This window comes from Radiomyces spectabilis, assembly GCF_025331425.1.
Source record: "Radiomyces spectabilis strain NRRL 2753 chromosome Unknown BYT42scaffold_4, whole genome shotgun sequence".
NCBI lineage: Eukaryota > Fungi > Mucoromycota > Mucoromycetes > Mucorales > Radiomycetaceae > Radiomyces > Radiomyces spectabilis.
The window spans coordinates 1248040-1271630 of NW_026251929.1; the positions used below are offsets into that span (position 1 = coordinate 1248040).

Here is a 23591-nt window from a genome sequence, read left to right on the forward strand (position 1 = left end):
AATGTGTGAACCATTCAAAGAGTCGGGACTTTGACTGTGTTTGAGAAGTCTGGATCATGGATGTCAATGATAAAATTGAGCATACAGCGATGACTCAAAATAAATAAATAAATAAATTAATAAACTTTGGTATACGAACAATAATATGTATAAAAAAATTAAAATAAAAAAGAACGATTCGATGGCGTGGGGGCATTTTGGTAATACGCTCATTATATGAAACCTATCCAAAGAGCATCGGTTATGGCTGCATATGCTCATAGTTTCCATTCTTCTATGACCCCCTTTTAATGATGTTTTCTGTTCTTCGTTGGTTTCATAGATGGACTTTGCTCCGCATCTTTGCCACCCATATCCATTCTATTTCTGTAAAAAAAAAATCTCCGCTCTGTTGACAATTACTTTTTCAAAATTAAATGTCGTTCCAAGTCAACTTTTTGCTCATACTCAGAGCAAAAAAAAAAAAAAAAAAAAAGTTTAAAACACCGTACACATTGCCTTGATCTAATTCATGATAAAAAAGACATATCAACTCTTACATACGACAAAGGATTGGTAATCAACAAAATCAAGTCCTATATCCTTTGAAGACGATATTCCCCTGCGTCCACTGGCTTGTTTGGCCGCAACGCTGCGATAATCTACAACGAGGACAAGACCTTTTTCGATTTGTGTTGGATTAAGAATGACAGCATGGTTACGGCGACTCTAATTACTGCTGATGGTTTATGCCGGGCGCAACCGAAAGTCAAAGCCCATGCCACCGCATGCGCACTACCAGCAGTCAGTCCGCTCTCCTTTACGTTTAAGTGTTATACGAAATTATCACAAAGAAATCATTGTTGGATGTGTATACACTAAAGAAAAAAAAAGCACCTTGCCTCTATGTCTGCATTCATCAAAGTCAACAATCGGCCAATATGGTTTATTACTTGGCCCCACATACATTTAATCAGTTTAAAGCGCCTCTTCACTTTGGCTCGGTTGCATAATGAAGAGGTTTCTTTTTATTGGAACCGACCGACGTCATAGGCAGCTTTCTATTTTTCGATGAACGCTGCTCTTCGAATATAGCTTATTTTCGCTCTTATCCACGAATGCGCGAATCATATTTTCATACGAGCTAAAACCACAAAAACAACGGCAGTCCAGAGCTTATTCCGAACGAAAAAAAAAAAAGATGATGTATTATGCGGTAACTAAGGATATAGATGAGTAGATTGGTGAAAAACGAAAAAAGGACAAAGTAGAAGAAAAAAAAAAAAAACTAGGACTAAGTTGACAAGAAAAAGTGACAATTATATATAATGATAGACCAGATAATTTGGTAACCCCCAAATCTCATAACCAAGGGCAGTGGCCATCTTTGCCAGTCCTTCTGTTTCCACTTGATGACGAAATGGGAATGCTGGGAATATCGCTCCATCCCGATGCACTTGAGCTCGGACCAAGGTACAAGTGCCGCCCACGGCATCCAAAGGCACAGCATAATACAAATCCGTTTGCCCGTTCTCATGACGCATATCAATCATCAACTTGCGATGCGTGATTAATTCCGGATAACCTACGTGAAACCCGAATCAGTTTAGGAATTAAAGCAGTTCATACCAAACACAAGAAAGAATATCACGACAGGCGATGAATTTTTTACCTTCTACAAGCACATCATCCGGTTGCAGTGTCTTTTGGAATTCCCAACTTTCCGGAGTTTCTTGCCAGTTATTCTTGTCATAACCCCCTTCTTCGTTGTACGAGTGCCAGTAACAGTTGGGAACGATGATATCCTTGTCCATGCCGATCAGTTCTTCCAATAAGGTGGCCGGATACTCCAGCACATCACCATCCAGCCAAAGCACCCAAGAAATCTCCTCGGTCAATGCCGAATTTAATAAGATATTTCGACTCTTGGCCATGATTTGTCGTCGCTGAATTTGGACATTGAAAGCATGTCTGTCTTCGTTGGTGGCCAAATCGTAATGAAAATCTTTCTGAAAAATAGAGATCCGATGGAATTTTTCCCAGGGCTGTTGTTGTGATGCGATGTATCGTGCATGATCTTGCAGCTTTTCCACCGTACCGTCTTTGGAATCACTGACCAGGAATCCGAGCGAAATCAAGCGATGAGGATAAGTGAGTCGATTGACGCTGTCGAAATAACGTTCAATTAAATGAGCTGATTCTTTGAATGGGGTCACGATCAGCACATGTTCCGTAGGTTCGCCATCTTCTGCAGTGGTATTCATGGCATCCATGTTATAATACGTCAATTGATGATTATGACGATGTCGGCCACCGTTTAAAACGCCTCCATTATTGTCATCGCACCATGAAGACCATGCTGGCATAGCCGGTTTAAAGAGCCAATATAACAACACACAGCTTGCTATAGCAGCAAAAGCAAACTGCACTTGCGAGCTCAAAAGCATGGAAAGGAAAAAAAAAGGACGAGCAAGAAATCAAAAAAGTGCAAAAAAAAAGACCCCCCAAAAAAAATGGGAACGTCAAACAAGAATTTTGACTTCTGAAGCGGAGTTGGAAGAAATGGATCTTTTTAATGAGTATGGCGCCTTCTATACGATAAATGCGATGCTTTGATATGATCAACGAGAGTATACAGGATCTATGTTTGCTCTTATTTTTTTTTTCTTTTTCTTCCATGTATAATAGGAAGAAAAAAAAGAGAGCAAACCAATATAACCATAAGGATGTATTGAAGAGTGTATGGACATGAAAAAAAAAATGTACGATGGAGGGTTTGGTTTGCATGATGTGCCATGGGCAGTGTCGCACGAAGATCGCGGAATCAAGAAAAAAGAGGGACGAGAGAGAGAGAAAGAGATTCATCTGGGAAACGCGCCGGTAAGGTTGGACAAGATCCTTAAATAGCATGCCTCCTACTTGGCGACATTGGTTGTCGGAGATCCGGCAGACTGATGATGTTGTGCTTCGGCCATGACCACAAATCGTTCCAACACCTTGTTGAATCCTTCGCGGCCCACAGCAGCATTTTGCTGGAATCGCTTCAACGAAAACTCTTCAATGACATTTCCCCACCGACTCACTAAACTGCCTGCAGTGATAGCGGCTTGTTGGGTAAATTGTGTTCTATGAACGAAAAAAAAAAAAAGCCAGTTTTAATAAATGTCTTTTCGTTCTATCCCTTCATCGAGCCCATGAGAGGAATATCTTACTTTTGCTTATGCTCCGGATGTTCTCTGTAAACAATGGTCTCTTCCACCGACAACAAATTATTCATCGTCAAATTAATACTTTTCATCGTCAGAATTTTATCTTTGGGTTCGATGATAGAGATTTCTCGAACGTATTGCGTCGTTCCGCCGCCCAAAATCTAATGAAAAAAAAAAAAAAAAAAAAAAAAAAAACTTCTGTATCAGCACACGTTGCAAGGTGCGAGCCAAACAAAAAACAAACTCACTTTGCGGATTAACGACGGCACATTCTGCTCTACTGTAATGAGACGTTCGGTAGTCAAGATGCCGGTTTCCGGATCCACCCAGCGGTTGAGCACGTCTACATGGCGAACATGAGGGCAATTCTCATTGGGGTATTTTTGCCAGTTTGCTGCCGACACCAGGCTCCACTCATAGTTGAATTCATGAACACTCTTGAACAACTTCATGATAAGCTAATGACCAATTTCCGGGTATATGGCCAAGTAGACGAGTGAAAGGAAGAGAAAAAGGCACAAAGAACCAGGAAAAAAAGAGGGCTTTAGTGCTAGGTCCCTGCTCATTCACCTATTTTTTTTTTTCTAAAAAAAAAATCACAACAATATGAATCATCTCCGCCAATCACAACTTGCAAAACGAGTTACACGGAAGTTTTTATATTTTGAATTTCTTTTTTCTATTATTTCAAGTCAAAGAGGGTTTAAGCCATTTGGCTTCGTCATAGCAATTCGTTATCCAGGACCTTATGACCCTTGAATGATTGTTTTGCGGAGACAATATCATTTGCGACGTCATGGATTGTGCGAGTACCTTTTTGCCAAGGTGGCAAGCGCTGTAAACTCCTTTCCACTGAACCTGGGTTTCCACAGCAACTCAAAACGGCTACCTCGCTCCACCTATCAGTCTCTTAGCCAAGAAAGGTTTTGGACAGTCATTTCAGCATTTGATCCCTGGTTAGGCGACACTGTACCTTTTTTATTTGGGCAACGGTAACGCTGGAAAAATTGAAGCTCCGTGGCTGCTTTTTTGTGTCCCTTTTTTGCGTCTTTTAAATTCTTTCCATCACCACGATCATAATAAACAGATAATGATGGATTGCTCGATACAGAATGAAAAAAAGGATGCAAAATTGCTTAATGAAGAGAACGAAACATCTCTGAGATGGCTATGGCGGCCAGTTAATACCATGATTCCCAGATTCCCAGATTTCGATGATACGTAGGACAAGGGTGCAATTTTCACAAACATCTTTGTCAAACTGCAATGCTATCGTAAACTGCCCGCTTCATAGAACTACCTCCTACGGTAACATCAATGAGGCGTATATGAACACACCCTTGACCCTGAGCATGATAGGAAACGCCTGGTGCGCCAAGCAGCCATCTTTTTCAAATTGTCGATTTCATACCTATGTGCTGCAGCGATTTTTTATGATAATGAGCTTATGTGTGAAATATGATGAAATGAGAGCAGGTACAACTATAAAATCTTATGCTGATTTGACGCGTTTAGAAGGTGGCAAGGATTCGTAATCGTCCACAGTTGGTTCATCCGGATCCTCATCGTCCACCGTAATCACGACAGCTGGTTTAGGGGCCAACTGATCTGATTTGTATTCTGCTGTTGAAATCGTCAAGTCAGAGACCGTTTCGGGTACATAGGCACCATTGCGCAGCATAAGCCGCTCTTCGTTTGGGTATGTCAGAAGCGCTTGCTTCATGGGATAATCGATGTAAAGTTCCTAAATCACAATACAAACGATTAGTAAGGTAAAAACAAACTCGATCGCTTGCATTGATTACCTGCATCCCTTTGATATAAATAAAGCACTGAGGACACTGCCAAACCCGGATGTTAAGTTGACATTGAAAGAAAAAGCATGCATCAAAACAAGCTGCATGATTACAAAATATGCCTCTGGCAGGATGTTGAATACGAGAAAGCATGATTGGATCCAACAGTGAAATCGTTTCATCCCCCATGACCAAATCCTCTTCTTCACTCTCAGCATTGGGGTACCGTTGTCCTGTTATTGTGGAACGACCCATGAATCAACGGTCTGCTAATGATGTGTGGTATATTGCGTACCTTGATTCCCTCGCGAAAATTGGGCCCCACTCTCCAAAAAGACCTGCTCTGTTGGTGGGATACGGGAAAAATCTTTGGGTGGACATTGTTTTAAAATATCAACAGCCGTCTTCTGCGTTGCATCCGTATCTTTGCTTGCTGTGATTGCACGAGATATAAATTTGGTAGCGGTATGCAGATATAATTGACTAACTAACTAAAAGGGCACTTTTTCATTAGCCGATCATGCGAGAAAAAAAAAGAACCCTCAATGTATACAATGTGACTTACTTCAGAAGGAGTATATTGCCAAACAGTGCAAACCGAAACATACTTGACGTTCGGCGTGTCGTCTTGAAAGCAAAAGTCAAGCGTCAAAGCTTCAGGACAGTCACTCCACGTCATTTTCTTGGTTAGATCAATATGCTTGTAGCCATCCTTGATTGTCCGCTAAAAAAAAATATCATGTTAAGGCACCAGTGTCTCAACCGTTCCATAGATACCAAGTCAAGTTTTACCTCGTCCGTTTTATTCCACGTTTCTTTTCCGTTGATTATTAACGACGTGCAGTTGGGTGTTAAAAACGTCCGATCCGACAGCCACAGAAATAGATGCAATCGTACATTAGGTTGAGCAGACGCGATGAATGCGGACAACTTTTTGCTAGGTATGGTGACTTGCGCGTTATCACCATTCCAGTTGACAGGAATACGTGCAAGCTCTTCCAATCGTTCAAAAATGTCGCTGGTAGGCAACTTGTCGTAAGCTAAAATGATTTTTGATTTGGATATGCGCGTGCTTTGGACAAACAAGAAATCGACATCAGCTTTCAATCTCCAAATATGGAAACAGCCCTTTTTCGATGAAAACCCCTTCAATTTGAACACTTACTTTTCTCGCTCTTCTCGGCACGCTTGCTCTCTAGCACGGGCGATCGTATATCCCGGGAATATGATGTTGATCAGCAAACGAGCATGCGCGCCTTGTTGTATACGCGACGACGGCAGCTTCTCGCTTGTCAAATGATGATCCAGCAGATACTGATGCACTTTGGCAAGATTCGGTTTCTTCATGCGAAAGAAATTAGCTGGATTCTACACAGGATATTAGTATGGTGTCTCCATTGCATACATGGCCATTATGCGAAAGAAGAATAAAAGCCACATACTGTGAATTCTTCCACGGCTTGTCGTAATGAAGCGCGACCGACCAGTTGGCCCAGATCGCGAATCTGACCCATGGTCAGTATGTGATGACATCGTAGCAGCCTCTTGCGCTTCTTGTAAAGGGCTGTGTTCATAAGAAAACGCGCACGTCGGTTGAATCGATGTGGGGACAATCGACAAAATTTTGCTGCAATTTAGAAACCGACATCACAGCGACAAATAGGAAAAAGTGAATCGATTCCTTATGGAGAAAACGAGAGCAGGTTACCTGAACGCTCCGTCACATCCTCACATACCACCCTTCATTATTACTGTCGCTCGTATTTTTTAGGATCAAAACACCAATTATGAACACATGCTTCCAGATTTAGCTGAATAGTCGTTGAGTCAAAACTATACGGCAACATCGCTTTTCAGAAATATGATTGATTTCTCAATTGCCCGGCAAGAGCAGTTGGGGGCGAAAATACATCATAAGCTATCATTTGCTTTGATAGTTTTTATCAGTTGGATGCACATGTTCCAATTCTCGTTTATTCACTGGCTATTATTAGCATGTACACATCTATCCAAGGACATTGTCACTCATGACTCCATAGCTTTTGGCCGAATGCAAACACGGCTCTCTTTGTACTGCCATTGCAGATAGATTGCTTCTTTATCACACTGTTAATGCAATCGAGAGATCCAGTTGAAACAGCATTTACTCATCAATCATTGGCCATAAGCAAGTTGCTTACATTGATAAATAAATGCGCTTGAACTCAATATAAATAACGAGAAACTCTTTATCTACAACTACTTATTCATAAACTTGTTTTCTGCCATGAAATTCGCTTTCCTCGTCACACTGTTTTCTGTGATTGCATTCTCGCACATTATTTCGGCTGCTGAAGTGGACACGGAAGCCGTACCAGGGTAAAGATGACAACCATTGACAGGTTCATGAATGATCTAATCGATTTACCTACTTAGGGGACCCATGACTCCTATCCGCCCTTGGTGTCCGCCTTGTAACTGTCCTCCTCGTCCCTGCCCTCGTCCTCCGCCCTGCCCTCCTCCATGGGGTAGTCCTAGAGGCCCTGAGTAGAACAGCAGTATCCCGTCCAATACAACCACGCGGGCAATCTGAAAAGTAGATTTCTCGTTTCCAAATGGTTCCACGGATAATCAGTTTGATCAGCGACCAATAAATAATAAACTGTCAAAAATGTCTCATTCCCCTTCTTTGGAGGGTGGTGGGGGAAGTCAGTATGTAGTGGTTTTTGCACTTTTTGTAAAGATATATGTTCATAGAAACCCGCACGTTCGTTAAATGGATGTGGCGACAGCGGGCAAAATTTTTGCTGAATTTGAATGGACATTGCAGCGACAAATAAGAGAAAGTGAATCAATTCCTTCTAAAGAAAGAACAGCAGGTTCATTTTTTTTTTTTTTTTTTTACATATGATCCTTATTATTGCTATCATTCGTATTCTCAGGGTGAAGGCTACAGTTTATGAGGGCGCGTGCTTCCAGATCATAGTGATTGGCTGGAACGAGCGAGTTATGCTTCAATGGCGAGTTGATCCAATGATTTGGCTTTTTCGTTTGCTGCTTATCGATTCCATTTTACGCCCTCTTACGTAAGTTATACCTAAATGAACCGTCCCTCTGATTGGAGAATCTTTTGCTCTTGCCTTATACACAATACCGGGTCCGCGTCCCCGTCTACGTGCTTGGCTCTGGGTATTTTCAATCCATGACGTGCGGCTTCCTTCTCCTCGGTAATCTAGGACTTGGTGCGGAAGGTACTGAACAAATGAGCATTACCTCCTCGAAAATGAGATAGACAGTATTAAAAGTAGTGGTCTATTTTTTTTTCGAACGGCCAATGTCCGTTCCCCGGATAATCAATTTTTCATCAGCGCCATTTTTTCCTTTTTCTTTCTTTTTTTATTCAGGCACCCATTAGTTACCCCATTGACGTTGATCTACACATGGTCTGGTTTACTTTTGCAACATCTCTGATGCATACACCTTGCGTGGGAGCCTGAGAGATATGGATTTTGCATGATCGAAAAAGTCCTCCGTCTCATCCACGTAACGGCGACTTGAGTGTACTTCACACATAACAAATCATGCGCAGAGAAACCATCTTCGATGACGTTACTGCTTTTTTTCCATGGGGGCGGGAAATTAAAATAAAGGAGCTGACTCAGATACAAGTGCTGCTCTCCATCGGCATGTCGGTCCGTATAGTTCTGGCAGGACATAAATAATGGTTTTGCAACGTAAGTCAACATCACCTGTGTTATATGCACTCAAATCAAACATCTTGGAAACATCAATGTTCGTTGCCCCTTTTGGGTTCATCGGCTTTTCTTTTATAGTCTTTTTGTTCGAAACCTCCGATTGTCATTTCTGAGTTGCTCTTTATGATCCGGCCTCCGAAGGAAAAAGATCAAATATTCTATTGAAACAACCTTTACCCCAGATAGCAACTTCCCTGTTAACCTTTGTACGGAACCACAAACTAACAGCTTCCAAGTCGATCCATCGTACTTATTTACTACTATTCCTGTAAACATCCTCTGACGGTTCACTTCATGTCGGTCTGTTTACAAGTCTCCTTGGATCCCACTTGGACCCGGCTGTCGCCTGCTCATCGTTGAGCCGAAAACCGAGTAATCAGAACTCCTCTTGAAAAATCGCAGATTTGGGTTCGGCACAGCAGAACCATTGTCAATCTGAGATCCAACCTACCTCCGCTATTGAAACCCGTCTTATAAAAAGACGATGGGAACTTCATTCCGAGCTCGCGTAAAAAAAGTATTTTATTGTATATATTATTTATTCAGCAACAACCACTTGACGATATCCTTCCTTGCCAATGTCATTAAGCACAAAATCATCCTCTTTACCACTCGATGATCATTATAATGCAACTACAAACCAGTTAAACTTTCTCAGTCTCAATGATCTATTGCATCCCACCGAGCAATCCGAATTTTTATTGGACTTTTTAACCATGGAACAGCTGGCTGTGATGGAGAATACCTTGAGAAAAGTAAAAGACAGAAAAATGGCTTCTGTGGCCGCTGATTCCGTAATGGTGGCGTCTTCAGGTAGGGCACGGACTATAAGCAGCGAGCCTTTTTTTCGTGCTGGCTCAGGTGGCTGATTCCACTTTACTGTTCTTTAATAGATGTCAATGAATGTGCTACTACTACCTCGTCACCATCGCCATTACCACAGCAACAACAACAACAACAAAATGGGTGGATGCTGGCAGCTTCTCAACTCGCAAAAACATTAGCGGAATCCATCTCGATGAACAATGTCGTTTGTACCGAACTGGCGATCGAAAAGCCTGATACTCCTCCTTCGCAAAACAATTTACCGGCCGCCACTTCGGCTACGCTTCACGAACCGATAATTGAAAAACGGGACAATGTCGAGTGGTTAAGCTTTATCTATTCACATCATCGTGTTATGCGCCGTTACTGCATTCGCACCGATGTTGAAACCGTCGACATGTCTCTCCTCGATGATGAATTCAAACGAGAAAATTGTGTAAGTAGACACAGAAGTCGTAGACACAGCAGGCGTAGGCTGCATAATGATATAAGAGGAAGCCACTGTGTACTGATCCAAGCCATTGAAAATATTAGGTTTACCCACGGGCCAATTTACCGAAAGAAATGTATCACGGAAATCGCTGGAGTTATGAAACTGAGTGTAACAGTCTGGGCTGGAAATTAGCGTGGCTCAATACCACGGAAATTGCTGGCAAACGTGGATTGATCCAGCGAGCCGTCGACAGCTACCGTAACCGATATCCAAGCATGCGATCACGACGGGTCGCTCGACAAGAGAAGCTCAAGAAAGGCACTTTACGAAAACGCAAGTTCCAAGAAATAGTGGCCGAGGCGTCGGAACCTCATCCAAAGGTGCCTGCGTTGAGCCAGTTGCCAAAGACCATCACAGTCGATGTCGACGGCGAAAAAGTTCGTGTGAAGACCAATATCGAGTCCGTGAATCTGGATTATATTGATCCCGAATTCCGAAGAGCGAACTGCGTCTTTCCACGGGTTATGGATGTCGACCTTGCTGTAGCCACCCCACGTCAACTGGATGAAGCTCAGTGTAATCAAGTCGGTTGGAAACTCGTAAGTTGCTTTAGTAATTCAGGTTCCTTGCTCCTATTCACGACAGTTATACTAACCGTATCGTTGCAGGCATGGATGAATTCACGTCAACTCGCCAACAAACGAAACTTATTACAACGGGTGCTCGACATTTATCGTACAACCTTCATGCCTTCACTGACTCCGCGCAAATACTCGTCTCGTGCTCCTCCTACCACTGTCCCATCCACTACGCTTCCTTTAACCGCTGAATCCCTGCAATTGCTTCCCGATCATCGGCCTAAATGTGATACCGCCGATAGCGAATCCATCTACAGCGGTACTACCGCCAGTCTTGACTTTGACGATTGCATATCGCCACCCACTGATCATGCGGGCACCACTCTTCCCGGCGAAAACCTCAATCATACAACCAACGACAACGCATCCCCCGCGCTTTTATCAGATACCATGTTATGCGATCCTTTTTGCCTGAAAGATTTAGATGTACCATCTCTGCAGGATGATGGTCTCAGCACAGGCAGCAGCTGTCTCGAGTCTAAAAGCTCACCAACACACTCATCAGACCATATCTTTGATGACATCTATGATGCCCGACCTTCGTCTTTATCTCAAGATCTTGATCCCAATATCTACAGCTTGCCGGAGCCTTTGCCATTGTTTTCGGTGGATGTGGACCTCTTGTATGGCGGTGTAAAAATGGAAGATATCGATAATCCCGATGTGTGGAATGCCCTGAATTACCCATCATTTACCAATTGAATATCAACCCATAATTGTAATAAAATTGACATCCATCACTCTGAAAGGCATGGTTCATTTGCACGTATAACTGTGATCAGCTCTTCCCCGGTGCTGCCCTACAAAAAATACAGTAAAACCCCCTCCCTACCGGACCACTCAACAGGATTGCCATGTTATCACTTCAGCCGCATATGGCTTTTTGCTTTGTAAAAAATACACATCGCCAGATCAGTTAATTAAGACTCTATGCTTATGTTGTGATTAAAAGTCATACAACATGGTACTTTATATTTATTTATTTTTTCAAGATAACAATTTCAGAACACCGTTGGGTAAAAGTTCTCCGTGCGTACGTGTGTTAAACCAGCCATCAGCATCAATGACACTTTCGGTAGCTTGAGGATTCTTCCAGTAACCTCGGAACACGTTATTGCCGCGTACCCAAATTTCACCACGAGGATTGGGTTGATCTTCACTCGTCAGCGCGTGCTCCGGCAAATCCATCAACTTCAGCTCATTGCAGGGCAAAGGTGCACCGAAAGCACTCACATCGGCCTTGTAATCATAGAACATCGCCGCCGTCATCGTTGAGCTAGTCTCGGGTCGATTGAAACATTGCAACACTTGCACGCCCAACACCGCTCTCAAAAAGGGGGCAATGGGTTCCGTCGTAGCGTCTATTTCGAAAACAAAAAGGAATTAGCTGAAATCGATCATGCTAGTACCATGAAGTGAGACTTGCCATGTTTATCCACGAACATGAGACGAAGCTGACCGCCAAACAGCTTGGTGCGGATATCTCGGAACACGAGCATGTCGTACTTGCTGTCAGTGACCAAGCGACCTTCTTCAAAGTAACTCATCTTTGTATCCAATCCTCGACGGAATAAAAACGAGTTGCCGTAACGTGACTCGATGAGCGACTTGACCTGTTGAAGGAACGCAGAACCACTACCATTGCTGAACCTTGAGCATCTTTTTCACACGCACAGTACAACCCCAGCAGCATCCGAGCCTACCTAGCATACACCGTGGGCTTGGCTTCAGCTACGGCAATCAGGGTTGATGAAATATCGGCGTCCACATGATCTCCTTCCACTTCGTCGGCAAAGACAATCGATGCACCCATAAAGATGAAGACGACACTTTGCACATAACCAAACACATTATCTACATTCCCAATTCCCGGTTATCACCATAGTCCCCATTGAAGTTTCGCAAATGAGTCGTTTACCAATGGGAAGATTATGCATCAATCGGTCCTTGGGGGTCACTTTTTGCTGTGGAGGAATCACCAACAAGTAGCTTGCTATAGAAACGTTGACACACTCGGTTAGTGTCGGTCATCCGTAGTCTCTGACGGCATCCGATGTATCATTACCAATGCTGGAAAGTAGATTCTAAAATAGCGGTCCCGTAGTTAGAATATGAGCAGTATATATCTCATCAATGCACCGTCTAATATTTACCTTGTGTGTCAATACAACGCCTGCCTTTTGCTGCTAAAAAGTTAGACCATGAGCAAATACGGCGCATAGAGTCAACCAGTTAACCATCCTTACCTCGATACTGGTGCTGCTGTAGTAAATGCTCGCAAGATCATCCGCCACTATTCACGATTTCGTTAGCACATCGACAAGTTGATTTCCAAAAATGTTGGTCATTTACCGGGAGCATCTTGTTCGGCCACCTTTGTCTCTGTATTTTCAAATTCTTGTAAACGAACAATATTGATGCCATCTTTGGCGGGAGACACAGATTTGCCAATGACAATGATATGCTTCACTGAAGTGCCTTCCACCAACGACAACACGCGATCGAGGTTAGCAGCATCCACCACCAGAACTGTCAATGATGTATCGCGAAGCACATGCGATATATGGCTCGAGTTTGCTTTCGCAGCAATAGGCACAGTTACCAAACCATTCAAATGACAAGCTTATACATAAGAGAGAGAGAGAGCAAAGAACATCAGCATAACGCACATGACTACCAAGATACATTTTACATTACCAAGGCTGAATGCAACAGTATCTAATAACAAATGACATTTAACATAGTGTCTCTCAAGCTATTATATACAGGCATCAACTTACTGGGAGAATTGGTCGCATACAAGCCGACAAATGAATTAGCTTCTCCGGTGCGTGGCTTTAAGCCGAGATTGACCAAATTTGCATAGATGACTTCAGCGCGTCGAGCCATGGTCTCTATTCATATCCAGCCTCAAAGTCAGTCCCTTTTCTATTCTCGCATTTATGCGTTGATATTCTCTCTTTTCTTTTTACCATATGTGTGCTAGAAATTTTAATTTGTTTTTGCCGGTATTAGCTTGGCTGCGCTCATGTGTGTGTGAGAAAACCATGACTTGTTGACTTACCCATCGGTATCCAAATGTCGTGCGTTCGCCTACCATGTCCGATGATGCGTGCTTGCTCAATGCTTGCCGGTACAAATCTGCCACTGTACGAAAGTTTCTGTCAAAGGTTGACAAGAGCGGCGAGCCATTGGGGTACATTCTCGAGCGATAGATGGCCGATTCCCCTGGATGACGAAGCTTCGACACATCGGACTGGGTGTTGAGTAACAACGGATGAATGTCGGCACCTTTAGCATTGCGAATAGACAACACGGTGGCTGCACCAAAAATAGTAGTTAACAAGGCATAACTAAGTGTATCAAGTTGTAAGCCGGTCATAGTGGAAAAAATACAAGCAAGAAAATAAACTTTTTTTTTTCTGGCTGCACACCGAACGACGCAACCCATAATCACCATCACGGCCTGAGGGAAGTCATGGGCCGAAGCGGGCCGGAAATTCCCATCTTTCGGCACATCAAAATTTTGGGCGCAGGCACCGGTTGACATGGGCATGACTCAATATATCTTGAGCCAGATTGTGTCCCTGCATGAATGTAAATCATATGACCACAGAAGAAGCGATACATCAACTGACAGTAGAAAATGGGAAAAACTAGGTTATTTATTATACAGTGCAACATGCATGACCAAGCATAAACATGATGCAAATAGAATACAATATATAGAGCGGACTGGATTTAATGATTCGATGTGTGAGGATTGAAATGGGTGGAATGACTGGTAGCTGCAGCGGTAAAGTCATCATTGTGCGATAATGTGCGTGATTGCATTGGTGCGGGTGGAGGCGGAAGAGCTGGAATGGACAAAGAAGCGTTGGATGTGTCGGGTGGTAGCGAACTTGCTCGTACTGGCGGTGATTTGGGTGACAGTGGTGCCGGCAAATTTTCGGAAGGAAGGCTGGGTAACGATCCAAGCGGTTCAAGAGGTAGAGCATTAAAGTGTCGAGATCGTATGGGTGGTTCATCGTAATCAGCGTACAGCTTGTTGCTGTAGGCAGGCTCGGATCGGCTCAGAATTTTCGCATAGTTTTCAGGCATGTCTGAGATTGGCTCAGGATCCACATCCTCTGGTGTGAGCAATTTATGTTCGTCTTCACTTAGTCTGCGTTGCTTCCTTAAACGCATACGTTTCTTGGCCAGAACTACCGTGTCTCCGCCGCATACAAACACACTCAAGAGAAACTGAGGGATGAAAGCCAGATAGCCATCCACAAAGGCAGCCATGTATGAATGCGTCGGTTTCTCCACCAGTATATCACTGTCATCGAGCCCAAAATACCGTTGCATCAAAATGGCCACAATGACCATCGTAGCACAGATCATTAGAACATAGTAGCCGTTTTTGATCGCTGCCGCAGGCCAGTAAGTGCCACCACCGTGAGACGGCAGCTTATCTTGGATCACATCAAAATAGGATAATACCGACAACAGCACGTCCCCGAAATAAAAGATCACCATGATGGGGCCCTTTACACACCAAAACATCCCATGAGCTCGAATTCGTCCGTCTTTCCACTCATCATCGAATACCGAAAGATAGGTAAACAAGGCCATCAAGATGATTGATAAAGAAATGAAATCCAGGGCGGCCAAATACAGATAAGCTCCCTTGAATGTGAACTGGCCGTCGCAATAAATGCCATTGATTTGAGCGGCAATCGAAATAATGGCTGACAATATGTTCCTGATTCGTTCACGACCCACGTTAGTCCTTTGGCTAACCGCACCGGTGCATGCTGAAGCTGAAATACGTACCAGATCGGAAATTGGACGACAAGAATATCCGTGATCACGCGAAAGTGAAGGCCAAACTTGGACTTTCTAACACCATAATAACAACCAAAAAGTGAATCATACGAAGCGATTTGGCGTTAAATGAAAAACCAGCCGGAGGAACTTACAGCTTGAATCGGTAAATACCAAACACTTTGGTAGAGACTGGGATTTTCTGTCCTTGGTATTTATCGCGGTATGACTGCAAATAAGCTTGCAAGCAGACATAAAGGTTGTAGACGGCAAACGATTCGAATAAACTGGCAAAAAACATGATCACCGTTTCATAATCGTATCGTAGGTACGACAACCATGCCATAATAGCGTACACTGGCGGGTAAGCCAGCACCCGTACTTTGTGACGCTGAATGTCGCTGTGGCAGTAGTGATGAAGATGTTCAGAGATCGTGTGCGCCGCAAGCGTGATGGTGACAAGAACGAGAAATCCCGAAGATAGCCAACCCCACACATGCATGGTGGAACTAATTCAGACGGTCAGTTGCCAATGGAACCGATCCTGTCTTTTTTCCTATTTCGTGTATGATGCTTACCTCGGATTCAAAACCAATTGTTTTAAATCGAAATCAGGGTTGCTAAACAATGTGAATTGAGTTCATGAAAGGTTGCATCCAATGTCTTGTTTTTCTTACAATCCATTCTCGCCCAAGTGTCCTGTCGTAGGACATTGCTCCGTAGCCGACATTTATCGTAGGCGCAGTAAAGTGGTGTGTTGGGCTGAGATCGCATCAAACCGCAAACGTCTTAAATCCGAGTTGTGTGACATTTGTTGACGAGATATCCACGTGAGTTCCCTCCCATTCATGCCATGATGTAGTATACCTTCATTAAGGACAACCCACTCTCCTCTTCAAATATACGCAATTGCTTTATCCGCGTTGAATTTCGAAAAAATCACGTTTCATCTATGCTGTAAGCATATGTTTGTAGTTCTCCAACGTTGTAATGTCTGGGTGGATCAACGAAATATGTACTCTGATCATGTTTCACCCTCACACTGCTTTGCAAGCCATGAGTGGATCAAGCATGCAACACAATCATGTATTGACATTTTCTCGAAATGAAATTTACTAGAGGCCGCGTGTCTGTAGACCAGCGTTTTGCTTAAGTATCATCAAATAAAAGATACTTTGACATCTTGATCAAGGTACGATTTGTCTCATTTCTCAACCGCAGTGTTGCTCAAAAAAAAAAGTCTGCTGAGACCCATGACCTGGAACATGGATGATGAAACATAAAAGCATTTGCTCCTGTGCAGATATGCTTGGGAAACAATAGGGCGACACATTTAAAGGTGGGCAGTTGAATGAATGGCCCATTGTCAGAATGTTCAGAGGTTGCACTGGTAACACAATGATGGGCTGGTGCGGTGCACGGTATTGGAACGGATATTAACCTAATATCCTAAGAGCATATAAAACCTCGACATTCGCAGCGGTCCGTCCTCTTGAGCCATCTACTGCTTTTGCCGATGCGGACCTTGAGGGCGCACACCCTACCACGATCTGACCCATCAAACGCACTCGACAAATGAGAGAAAATAAAGTAAATGTTATGCCGCATCTTTTTCAGCATCAATCTCGAAATGTTCCGCTATGTTTATTTTCATGGTGCATGTCAATAAAGCGGCCATACAAATGGTCCTTACAGTGCCAAGGATCTCATGCTCTACTGGCATGTTTTACAGGGACGCACAAGCTAATTGCCCATAAAAGGGGATTGACAGTTGGTGCTTTAATTTCCGCCTCGTATCACCCCATTCTGCTGGCTTCTATATGAAGCCATCGCCCTGCATCCATATACGCGGTATTTGAAACCTTGTTGATATGGTGACACCTTGATCAATGAATTACTGGTTTTTTTTGGACGGCAATTTTCGTTCTATATAAGCTGCAAAAACCTGAGGCTGTTCACAGCTTTCCCTTTTAAAGTCTGGTTCTGGTGCCTCTTGCTAGGTAAAATAAGGCATGGTGACTAGGAGGATGAAACCATTGGTCTTACGTCTCGTCCATTGCTTAGCATTTTCAACATGTATCAAGGGCAATACAATTCAAAACCACCTTTGCCACAATATGATTCGGAGCAGTATCCATTGCAACAAACCAGTTATGGATCTCACGACGCTGAAAAGGTGCCTTATGATAATCCGTTTGATCAAGGCGCCTATGGAGACGCAATGGCATCGCCTCACAACATAGATACGATGGATCAACCCCTCTTGAATCATTCCGAAGCACCTTCACCTTATCCATCAAGTCCCTTTGGCAACCCATCCTATCCCAGTAGCCCTTATCCGAATGATCCATCGACACCAGTTTCCATGCCAATGCCGATGCCACCAGGGGGCGGTGTCCAGTTCGCCATGCCTCCCTCACCTGGAACTTCTATCCCGCGTCGACAACCTCGTCGATACAAGACAGGTAAATTATCATCCCGTCGGGATACTGTGGGCTGAGTTGTCACAGATGCTCATGATTCAAATCGACCATTGACAGTCCGAAAGGTGAAGCTTACGGGAGGTAATTTGGTGTTGGACAATCCCGTGCCCACCAAATATCTGCAACAATTGCCAAGGAAGGATTCCGAAGAGTTCACTCACATGCGATATACGGCCGCTACGTGTGATCCATCTGAATTCGGTGAACAAAATTACAAATTGCGACAACAGATCCTGGGACGAAAAACAGAGTTGTTTATTGTGCTTACGATGTACAACGTAATTTGAAATAGACCCTACATTGAAAGCATTCTTCACACGATATCTAATTGGTCAGGGATTATTAGGAAGACGAAGTTCTTTTTTGCCGAACCATGCACGGTGTCATGAAGAATATTGCGTACCTGTGTTCTCAGAAACGATCCCAAATTTGGGGACCCGACGGTTGGGAAAAGGTGGTTGTGTGTATTGTATCTGACGGACGAACAAAGATCCATCCGCGTACCTTGTCTGTATTAGCTGCCATGGGCGTCTATCAAGAAGGTATTGCTAAAAACGTGGTGCAAAATAAACCGGTGACAGCCCATATTTACGAGGTAATTTGATGGCGTGCCACCGTTCGCCAAATGCGGGAAACCCCAATGCCAACAATTTTAACGTCCGCTTTTGTTTATCTTGATGCCTGTAGCACACCACCCAAATTTCTGTCGACCCTGAAATGAATTTCAGAGGCGCCGACAAGGGCATTGTTCCTGTTCAGTTATTGTTCTGCTTAAAAGAGAAGAATCAGAAAAAGATCAATTCCCATCGATGGTTCTTCCAGGCATTTGGCCCCTTGATTCAACCTAACGTGTGTGTTTTGCTGGACGTCGGAACCAAACCAGGTCGTTCTTCCATCTACCATTTATGGAAATCCTTCGATATTAACAAAAACGTAGCCGGTGCTTGTGGTGAAATTCGTGCCATGACGGGTAAAATGGGACGGTACTTGCTAAATCCACTGGTGGCGTCTCAGAATTTTGAATATAAAATGTCCAATATCCTGGACAAGCCATTGGAGTCGGTGTTTGGTCATATTTCCGTGCTACCGGGTGCGTTTTCGGCTTATCGTTTCCAAGCCTTGCAGAACGATGCGAATGGTCACGGTCCTCTGGAAAAATACTTTTTGGGCGAGAAACAGCACGGAGCTGATGCCGATATTTTCACCGCCAACATGTACCTCGCTGAAGATCGTATTCTGTGCTATGAACTGGTAGCCAAGAAGGATGCCGCATGGATTTTGCATTACGTCTCCAACGCTTATGGTGAAACCGATGTCCCGGACAATGTGCCTGAATTTATCTCGCAGCGTCGGCGATGGCTCAATGGATCTTTCTTTGCCGGAATTTATTCCTTGGTTCACTTTCGCAAAGTGTGGAGTTCGGACCATTTTATCCTACGAAAGTTCATGTTTATGATTGAAGATTTGTATCAGCTGTATAACTTGTTTTTCTCCTGGGTTGCCATGGTACGTTATTTCAGACGCATGATGACCTTGACAAGTTATTTCTTTTTGACGCTCACTGTTGAATCCTTGTAGGGCAACTTCTATCTTATTTTCTACATTCTTACAACGTCGATGGAATCCGAGACGCTGAATCCGAAGCCGTATTCAAGTGAAGTGGCGCAGATTCTGCATATTGTTCTCAACTATATCTATGTGCTTCTACTGGTCGTTCAATTCATTGTGGCTATGGGTAACCGTCCGCAGGGTTTCCGATGGGCGTACATCCTCAGTATTGTATTCTTTGCTCTACTAATGGTCTACATCATGTTCTGTACAATCTGGATCACCGTGGTCGCCGTGCAAACCGCTGTGAATGAAGCCTCAACGTCCGATGACAAATTCATTTCACTGCTCAGTCAAAGCTCTTTCCGTGAACTGATTGTATCCATGATATCCACCTATGTGATGTACTTTGTGGCTAGTATCATGTTCCTGGATCCTTGGCACATGTTTACCAGCTTTATTCCTTACATCTTCATGTCGCCGAGTTATACAAACGTTTTGAACATTTACGCTTTCTGTAACACGCACGATGTTTCCTGGGGTACCAAAGGTGACAACAGTGTTTCAACCGAGTTGGGTGTAGTCAAGGCCAAGAAGGATAAAGACGGAGGTCACTCGGTGGAAGTGGAGCTGCCAACAGAGCAAAAAGATTTGAACGAACAGTATGAAGAGGCTTGCTTGGAGCTGAAGAAGATCGTCGTCCCCGAGGCCTCCCATCGTGACGCGAAAACGAAGCAAGAAGATTATTACCGAGCTTTCCGAACTCGGCTTGTGCTGGCGTGGGTATTTACCAACCTGGCCTTGGTTGCAGTAATTACGAATGGACAAATATTCCAATGGTTCGGTACCTATGAGCAGCGCAGTATGGCTTATCTCGGTTTCATCCTGTGGTCTGTGGCCGGCCTAGCTGCCATTCGCTTTGTGGGCGCCTCGCTGTACCTCTTTATGAAGATCTTTACCGGTTAATAATTTACTCAAAGTGCTGGCCACATGTGTAAAAATAGAATTTAACATAGATTAAAAAAATCATATCACACACCAAAAAAATAAATAATTTGAATACCATTTTGCTGATGGACATCATTGGAGTACGGTATCTGCGGTATATCACAGGCAACTGAAGCCTAAACAGGAATACTTGATAAAAAGAGAGACTGTCACATAAACCAACAAAGCCACCAAAAAAAAACTTCGTGCCTTCATGAATATATCTTCATTAGGGATGTATTATCCTGCTACCAGACTTTAATCTGGCCCACATAATCTGTGAAAGAGGCGGTGGAAAGGAGGGTTTAGTGGTGAGTGGGTCGCGCGTGGCGGAGTATGAATTACCACAGATACGTCATCATCATCTTTCGATTTTTGCGCTGCAGCAAGGAAAAAACACAAGAGGGCCTAAATTTTGTAGGTTTACGACAAATTTTCAAAACTCTCCTCCCCACTCTAGAATTTAAAAGAAAAACAAATGTCGACACACGGTCAGGATTTGCCACCCGCTGGAGGATACCCTGAGGTTCGATACAAGCGTTATCTTCCCAAGCGCGGTCCTTCGGGTCTCGTCATTTTATCCGCCATCACAGCTCTCTCTGTTTACGGTTTCTACAAAGTCGCACAGGGCAACCTCGAAAGAAGGTAAAACCGAATCGAGAACCGTCTTTTTTTTTACTCGACATGGCGCATTCAACTTACCAATGTTATTTTTGTTATCATTTTTTACAGAGAACTCAAGCGCGAGAAATTGTGGTCCCGCATTCATCTCGTTCCCTTGTTGACCGCCGAATCCGACCGTGATTTGTACCGTCGAACTCAAGCTGCTCTTGCTCGCGAATCCGAAATTATGAAGGATGTCAAAGGCTGGAAGGCCGGCGAATCTGTGTATAACAACACCAAATACTATACTCCTCCCTCTTATGTCATTGTCCCCGAGGAGAACTAGACACAATAGATTTAATGTCGAAGAAAACCCCCCAAAAAAGGAATACACACTTTACTCACGCAATGCATTGAAAACGATTATCTCACAATCTGCTTTCTTTTTTGGGTTTCCTTTTATATATATATAGTTTGACGATCCAGTCATTGATCTCCTGCTACAGTCGCGACGTTGAGGATCTACTTTTCTGAGCGGATTTGTTTGTTTCACTACGTGTGTTTGCATTGAGGCATTGAAAATCAACAACTAATGACAGGTTAAGGCACCAAAAAAATGGATGGGCAAATGGTACGTTTGGGGATACAGAGATCATTTCAATTCGGTGACAAAAGCATGGGAATCGCATGCCAAAAAACAAGAAAAAAGGAAGGAAGCTAGAGCAAGTGTCTGTCCAACCGTCCAGTGGGCACTTTTGTAGGCATTGGGTAAATGGTGCATAGCATAGCAGTGTGTGAACATATGTGTGATGATTGCAGGATAAAAAACAATTATGTTTGTACAGGCTAGCATAGTGAATGACAAGCATAGTAAAATCATGCGGGCATAAAAAGGTATCATATCAAAGGCCGGGGTGGGGGACAATAAATTGTGTGAGAGTTTTACTTTGAGCAGAATAACTTAAATTGGGGTATACAGATCAAAGCTGACACGCCATCTCCTCCTCTTCGCTATTTGAAAGATCCATATCTTGTTCGAAAATAGTATCTGCTTGTGATGGGTTTGCCTGGGTGTGTGCTGACGACGTATGGTTAAGAAATTGTTTCAACATCTTTTGTGCCATCATTTTGCCGCGCAACTTGTCGCACATGGCTTTGAGGCGGGTATTTTCTTGACAAAGCTGATCGAGTTGCCGTGCCATGACTTCGTTTTCCTTGGACATGGCAATGATCATGGACCGCATTTCGCCTTGCTGCTGGTTTTTCTTGGCTCGATATTTGGCGGACGCGATCTTGTTCCTTTGACGTCGTTCACCCAGCGACAGCGACCCCCCGGTGGTGGATGCATCGAGTATATGCTGAGGTAGACACTCATAGTTGGGCACGTGGCGGTAAGAAGAATAGCCATCGTCTCGACTGTACATGATGGTATCTGGTTTATCATTGGATAGCTGGTTGACGGCGGAACACCATGTCATCTGTGCACAGCGTTGGCTGACGGGTGAATTCCCGAGCGAAGATATGTCAGAGTAAGGAGACGGAAGTGAGGTCGGTGACAGTAACAAATGGGGTGGACGATAATCGTACCGGCTCGACGAGCTAGAGGCGACTGAGGAAGGGGATTTGGAGGATTCTCGGGTGGTTGTTCTTACGTTTGGATAGGTAATGGTGGAAATAGCCATAGGCTTGGGCTGACCATTCTCCTCAACGGAAGCAATTGCCATAGAATAGTGACTTGATTAACAGTGGGTTCTCACGACGGGTAAAAGATAGAACTCTCATTTATAATGAATGGGAATAACAGAAATTAACGGGTTGAAATCATTAATATGGAACTTTTTTTTTCGATCTTTGCATATTTGACCAAAAGTAATGCAAGTCGGTCGTTGCGGATGAAATTACGCCATCGAACCCATCCTTATCCCATTAAATGACATTATATCAAACTTCAGTATGAATTGAAATGCGTTTTATCGTAAAATGACAGGTGGATTAGCAATGGTACCAATAGTGAAGTAAAGCAACACCGCGATTAGTAACTGTATATCATTTACGGGTTGAGCAACCTATGACGGTTTTTATGATATTTTTTCTTATGATGAACTAGATTTTTTTTCTCGGGAACGTAATATGATATGGGGAATTTCTCATCAACTGGCTGATTTCTTACTCCAAATGGCATCACCCTGTCTCTTTAACATATTCAAGCTTCATCCTTTTTACTTTTTGAAACAAAAAAGATACACTGCCCGCAAAGAATGGTCGGGAATATGATGACTTGACCATTTATATGTGAATACCAGTCTGCCCAAAGTAGGTCTCGTGTTGTGCAAACTCAAAAATATCAAACGAATTGAGATCGTCTGTGATGACACCGCGTCCTCCGTCACACATCCCGGATAATTGATGCTCCCTCACCCTTTGTTATGGGGCCACTTGGGTTTATCAATCCATGCCTTGTCGAACAGGTAACAAGGGCTTTAATATGAACAATGTATCTTGCCCATATTTGTGAATTTATTATGTCATCGGGAAGTTTTTTTTTTC

General features: G+C 43.5%; 9 protein-coding genes across 9 annotated transcripts; 3 read left to right on the top strand and 6 right to left on the bottom strand.

The window, feature by feature from the left end:
• Positions 1–1298: 1298 nt before the first annotated feature.
• Positions 1299–2243, bottom strand: BYT42DRAFT_493216 (uncharacterized protein; the record flags this gene model as incomplete). Its single annotated transcript, XM_051564201.1, has 2 exons — positions 1299–1564; positions 1652–2243. 2 exons carry the CDS (start codon positions 2241–2243, stop codon positions 1299–1301), a joined length of 858 nt encoding a protein of 285 aa, XP_051425315.1.
• A 651-nt stretch (positions 2244–2894) lies between these two features.
• BYT42DRAFT_544502 (PRELI-like family-domain-containing protein) lies at positions 2895–3640 on the bottom strand (the record flags this gene model as incomplete). The annotated part of the gene is made up of 3 exons (XM_051565763.1): positions 2895–3105; positions 3192–3349; positions 3437–3640. 3 exons carry the CDS (start codon positions 3638–3640, stop codon positions 2895–2897), a joined length of 573 nt encoding a protein of 190 aa, XP_051425316.1.
• An 881-nt stretch (positions 3641–4521) lies between these two features.
• On the bottom strand, positions 4522–6829 carry BYT42DRAFT_563136 (uncharacterized protein). Its single transcript, XM_051567556.1, has 7 exons — positions 6427–6829; positions 6150–6352; positions 5777–6056; positions 5550–5708; positions 5280–5475; positions 4994–5217; positions 4522–4932 (listed from the first exon to the last, which is right to left on the bottom strand). The coding sequence occupies exons 1-7, from the start codon at positions 6556–6558 to the stop codon at positions 4681–4683; spliced, it is 1446 nt and encodes a 481-aa protein (XP_051425317.1). The 5' UTR covers positions 6559–6829; the 3' UTR covers positions 4522–4680.
• Positions 6830–9221: 2392 nt separating this feature from the next.
• BYT42DRAFT_529759 (uncharacterized protein) lies at positions 9222–11316 on the top strand (the record flags this gene model as incomplete). The annotated part of the gene is made up of 4 exons (XM_051565396.1): positions 9222–9531; positions 9612–9979; positions 10078–10575; positions 10645–11316. Exons 1-4 carry the CDS (start codon positions 9297–9299, stop codon positions 11314–11316), a joined length of 1773 nt encoding a protein of 590 aa, XP_051425318.1. The 5' UTR covers positions 9222–9296.
• Positions 11317–11559: 243 nt separating this feature from the next.
• On the bottom strand, positions 11560–14100 carry BYT42DRAFT_563144 (uncharacterized protein). The gene is made up of 12 exons (XM_051567557.1): positions 13679–14100; positions 13587–13596; positions 13395–13508; positions 13312–13332; positions 12967–13236; positions 12861–12907; positions 12768–12797; positions 12680–12698; positions 12533–12607; positions 12318–12468; positions 12041–12249; positions 11560–11975 (listed from the first exon to the last, which is right to left on the bottom strand). The coding sequence occupies exons 1-12, from the start codon at positions 14072–14074 to the stop codon at positions 11602–11604; spliced, it is 1716 nt and encodes a 571-aa protein (XP_051425319.1). The 5' UTR covers positions 14075–14100; the 3' UTR covers positions 11560–11601.
• A 163-nt stretch (positions 14101–14263) lies between these two features.
• On the bottom strand, positions 14264–16254 carry BYT42DRAFT_268620 (organic solute transporter Ostalpha-domain-containing protein). Its single transcript, XM_051562789.1, has 3 exons — positions 15579–16254; positions 15433–15498; positions 14264–15361 (listed from the first exon to the last, which is right to left on the bottom strand). Exons 1-3 carry the CDS (start codon positions 15923–15925, stop codon positions 14356–14358), a joined length of 1419 nt encoding a protein of 472 aa, XP_051425320.1. The 5' UTR covers positions 15926–16254; the 3' UTR covers positions 14264–14355.
• A 1146-nt stretch (positions 16255–17400) lies between these two features.
• On the top strand, positions 17401–20518 carry BYT42DRAFT_512284 (chitin synthase 1). Its single transcript, XM_051565167.1, has 6 exons — positions 17401–17423; positions 17488–17888; positions 17964–18184; positions 18253–18501; positions 18594–19412; positions 19485–20518. The coding sequence occupies exons 2-6, from the start codon at positions 17498–17500 to the stop codon at positions 20418–20420; spliced, it is 2616 nt and encodes an 871-aa protein (XP_051425321.1). The 5' UTR covers positions 17401–17423; positions 17488–17497; the 3' UTR covers positions 20421–20518.
• A 251-nt stretch (positions 20519–20769) lies between these two features.
• BYT42DRAFT_268638 (GRIM-19) lies at positions 20770–21416 on the top strand. The gene is made up of 2 exons (XM_051562790.1): positions 20770–21086; positions 21174–21416. The coding sequence occupies exons 1-2, from the start codon at positions 20920–20922 to the stop codon at positions 21388–21390; spliced, it is 384 nt and encodes a 127-aa protein (XP_051425322.1). The 5' UTR covers positions 20770–20919; the 3' UTR covers positions 21391–21416.
• A 566-nt stretch (positions 21417–21982) lies between these two features.
• Positions 21983–22729, bottom strand: BYT42DRAFT_563152 (uncharacterized protein). Its single transcript, XM_051567558.1, has 2 exons — positions 22707–22729; positions 21983–22573 (listed from the first exon to the last, which is right to left on the bottom strand). Exon 2 carries the CDS (start codon positions 22520–22522, stop codon positions 22025–22027), a length of 498 nt encoding a protein of 165 aa, XP_051425323.1. The 5' UTR covers positions 22523–22573; positions 22707–22729; the 3' UTR covers positions 21983–22024.
• Positions 22730–23591: the final 862 nt, after the last annotated feature.

Bases quoted from the DNA above. Each gene is read 5' to 3' on its own strand.
- BYT42DRAFT_563136 (XM_051567556.1), bottom strand. From the start codon at position 6,558: ATGAACACAGCCCTTTACAAGAAGCGCAAGAGGCTGCTACGATGTCAT. The intron at 5,218-5,279 runs GTACGCAATATA...CCACAATAACAG, and splicing joins ATTTTCGCGAGGGAATCAAG to GACAACGGTACCCCAATGCT. The intron at 4,933-4,993 runs GTAATCAATGCA...ATTGTGATTTAG, and splicing joins TTTATATCAAAGGGATGCAG to GAACTTTACATCGATTATCC.
- BYT42DRAFT_512284 (XM_051565167.1), top strand. From the start codon at position 17,498: ATGTATCAAGGGCAATACAATTCAAAACCACCTTTGCCACAATATGAT. The intron at 17,889-17,963 runs GTAAATTATCAT...GACCATTGACAG, and splicing joins ACCTCGTCGATACAAGACAG to TCCGAAAGGTGAAGCTTACG. The intron at 19,413-19,484 runs GTACGTTATTTC...GAATCCTTGTAG, and splicing joins TTTTCTCCTGGGTTGCCATG to GGCAACTTCTATCTTATTTT.
- BYT42DRAFT_268620 (XM_051562789.1), bottom strand. From the start codon at position 15,925: ATGCATGTGTGGGGTTGGCTATCTTCGGGATTTCTCGTTCTTGTCACC. The intron at 15,499-15,578 runs GTAAGTTCCTCC...TTATGGTGTTAG, and splicing joins GGTATTTACCGATTCAAGCT to AAAGTCCAAGTTTGGCCTTC. The intron at 15,362-15,432 runs GTACGTATTTCA...TGAACGAATCAG, and splicing joins GTCGTCCAATTTCCGATCTG to GAACATATTGTCAGCCATTA.
- BYT42DRAFT_563144 (XM_051567557.1), bottom strand. From the start codon at position 14,074: ATGGTGATTATGGGTTGCGTCGTTCGGTGTGCAGCCAGAAAAAAAAAA. The intron at 12,798-12,860 runs GTAAGGATGGTT...ACTTTTTAGCAG, and splicing joins ACAGCAGCACCAGTATCGAG to CAAAAGGCAGGCGTTGTATT. The intron at 12,250-12,317 runs GTAGGCTCGGAT...CAGCAATGGTAG, and splicing joins AAGCCCACGGTGTATGCTAG to TGGTTCTGCGTTCCTTCAAC.
- BYT42DRAFT_268638 (XM_051562790.1), top strand. From the start codon at position 20,920: ATGTCGACACACGGTCAGGATTTGCCACCCGCTGGAGGATACCCTGAG. The intron at 21,087-21,173 runs GTAAAACCGAAT...CATTTTTTACAG, and splicing joins CAGGGCAACCTCGAAAGAAG to AGAACTCAAGCGCGAGAAAT.
- BYT42DRAFT_563152 (XM_051567558.1), bottom strand. From the start codon at position 22,522: ATGACATGGTGTTCCGCCGTCAACCAGCTATCCAATGATAAACCAGAT.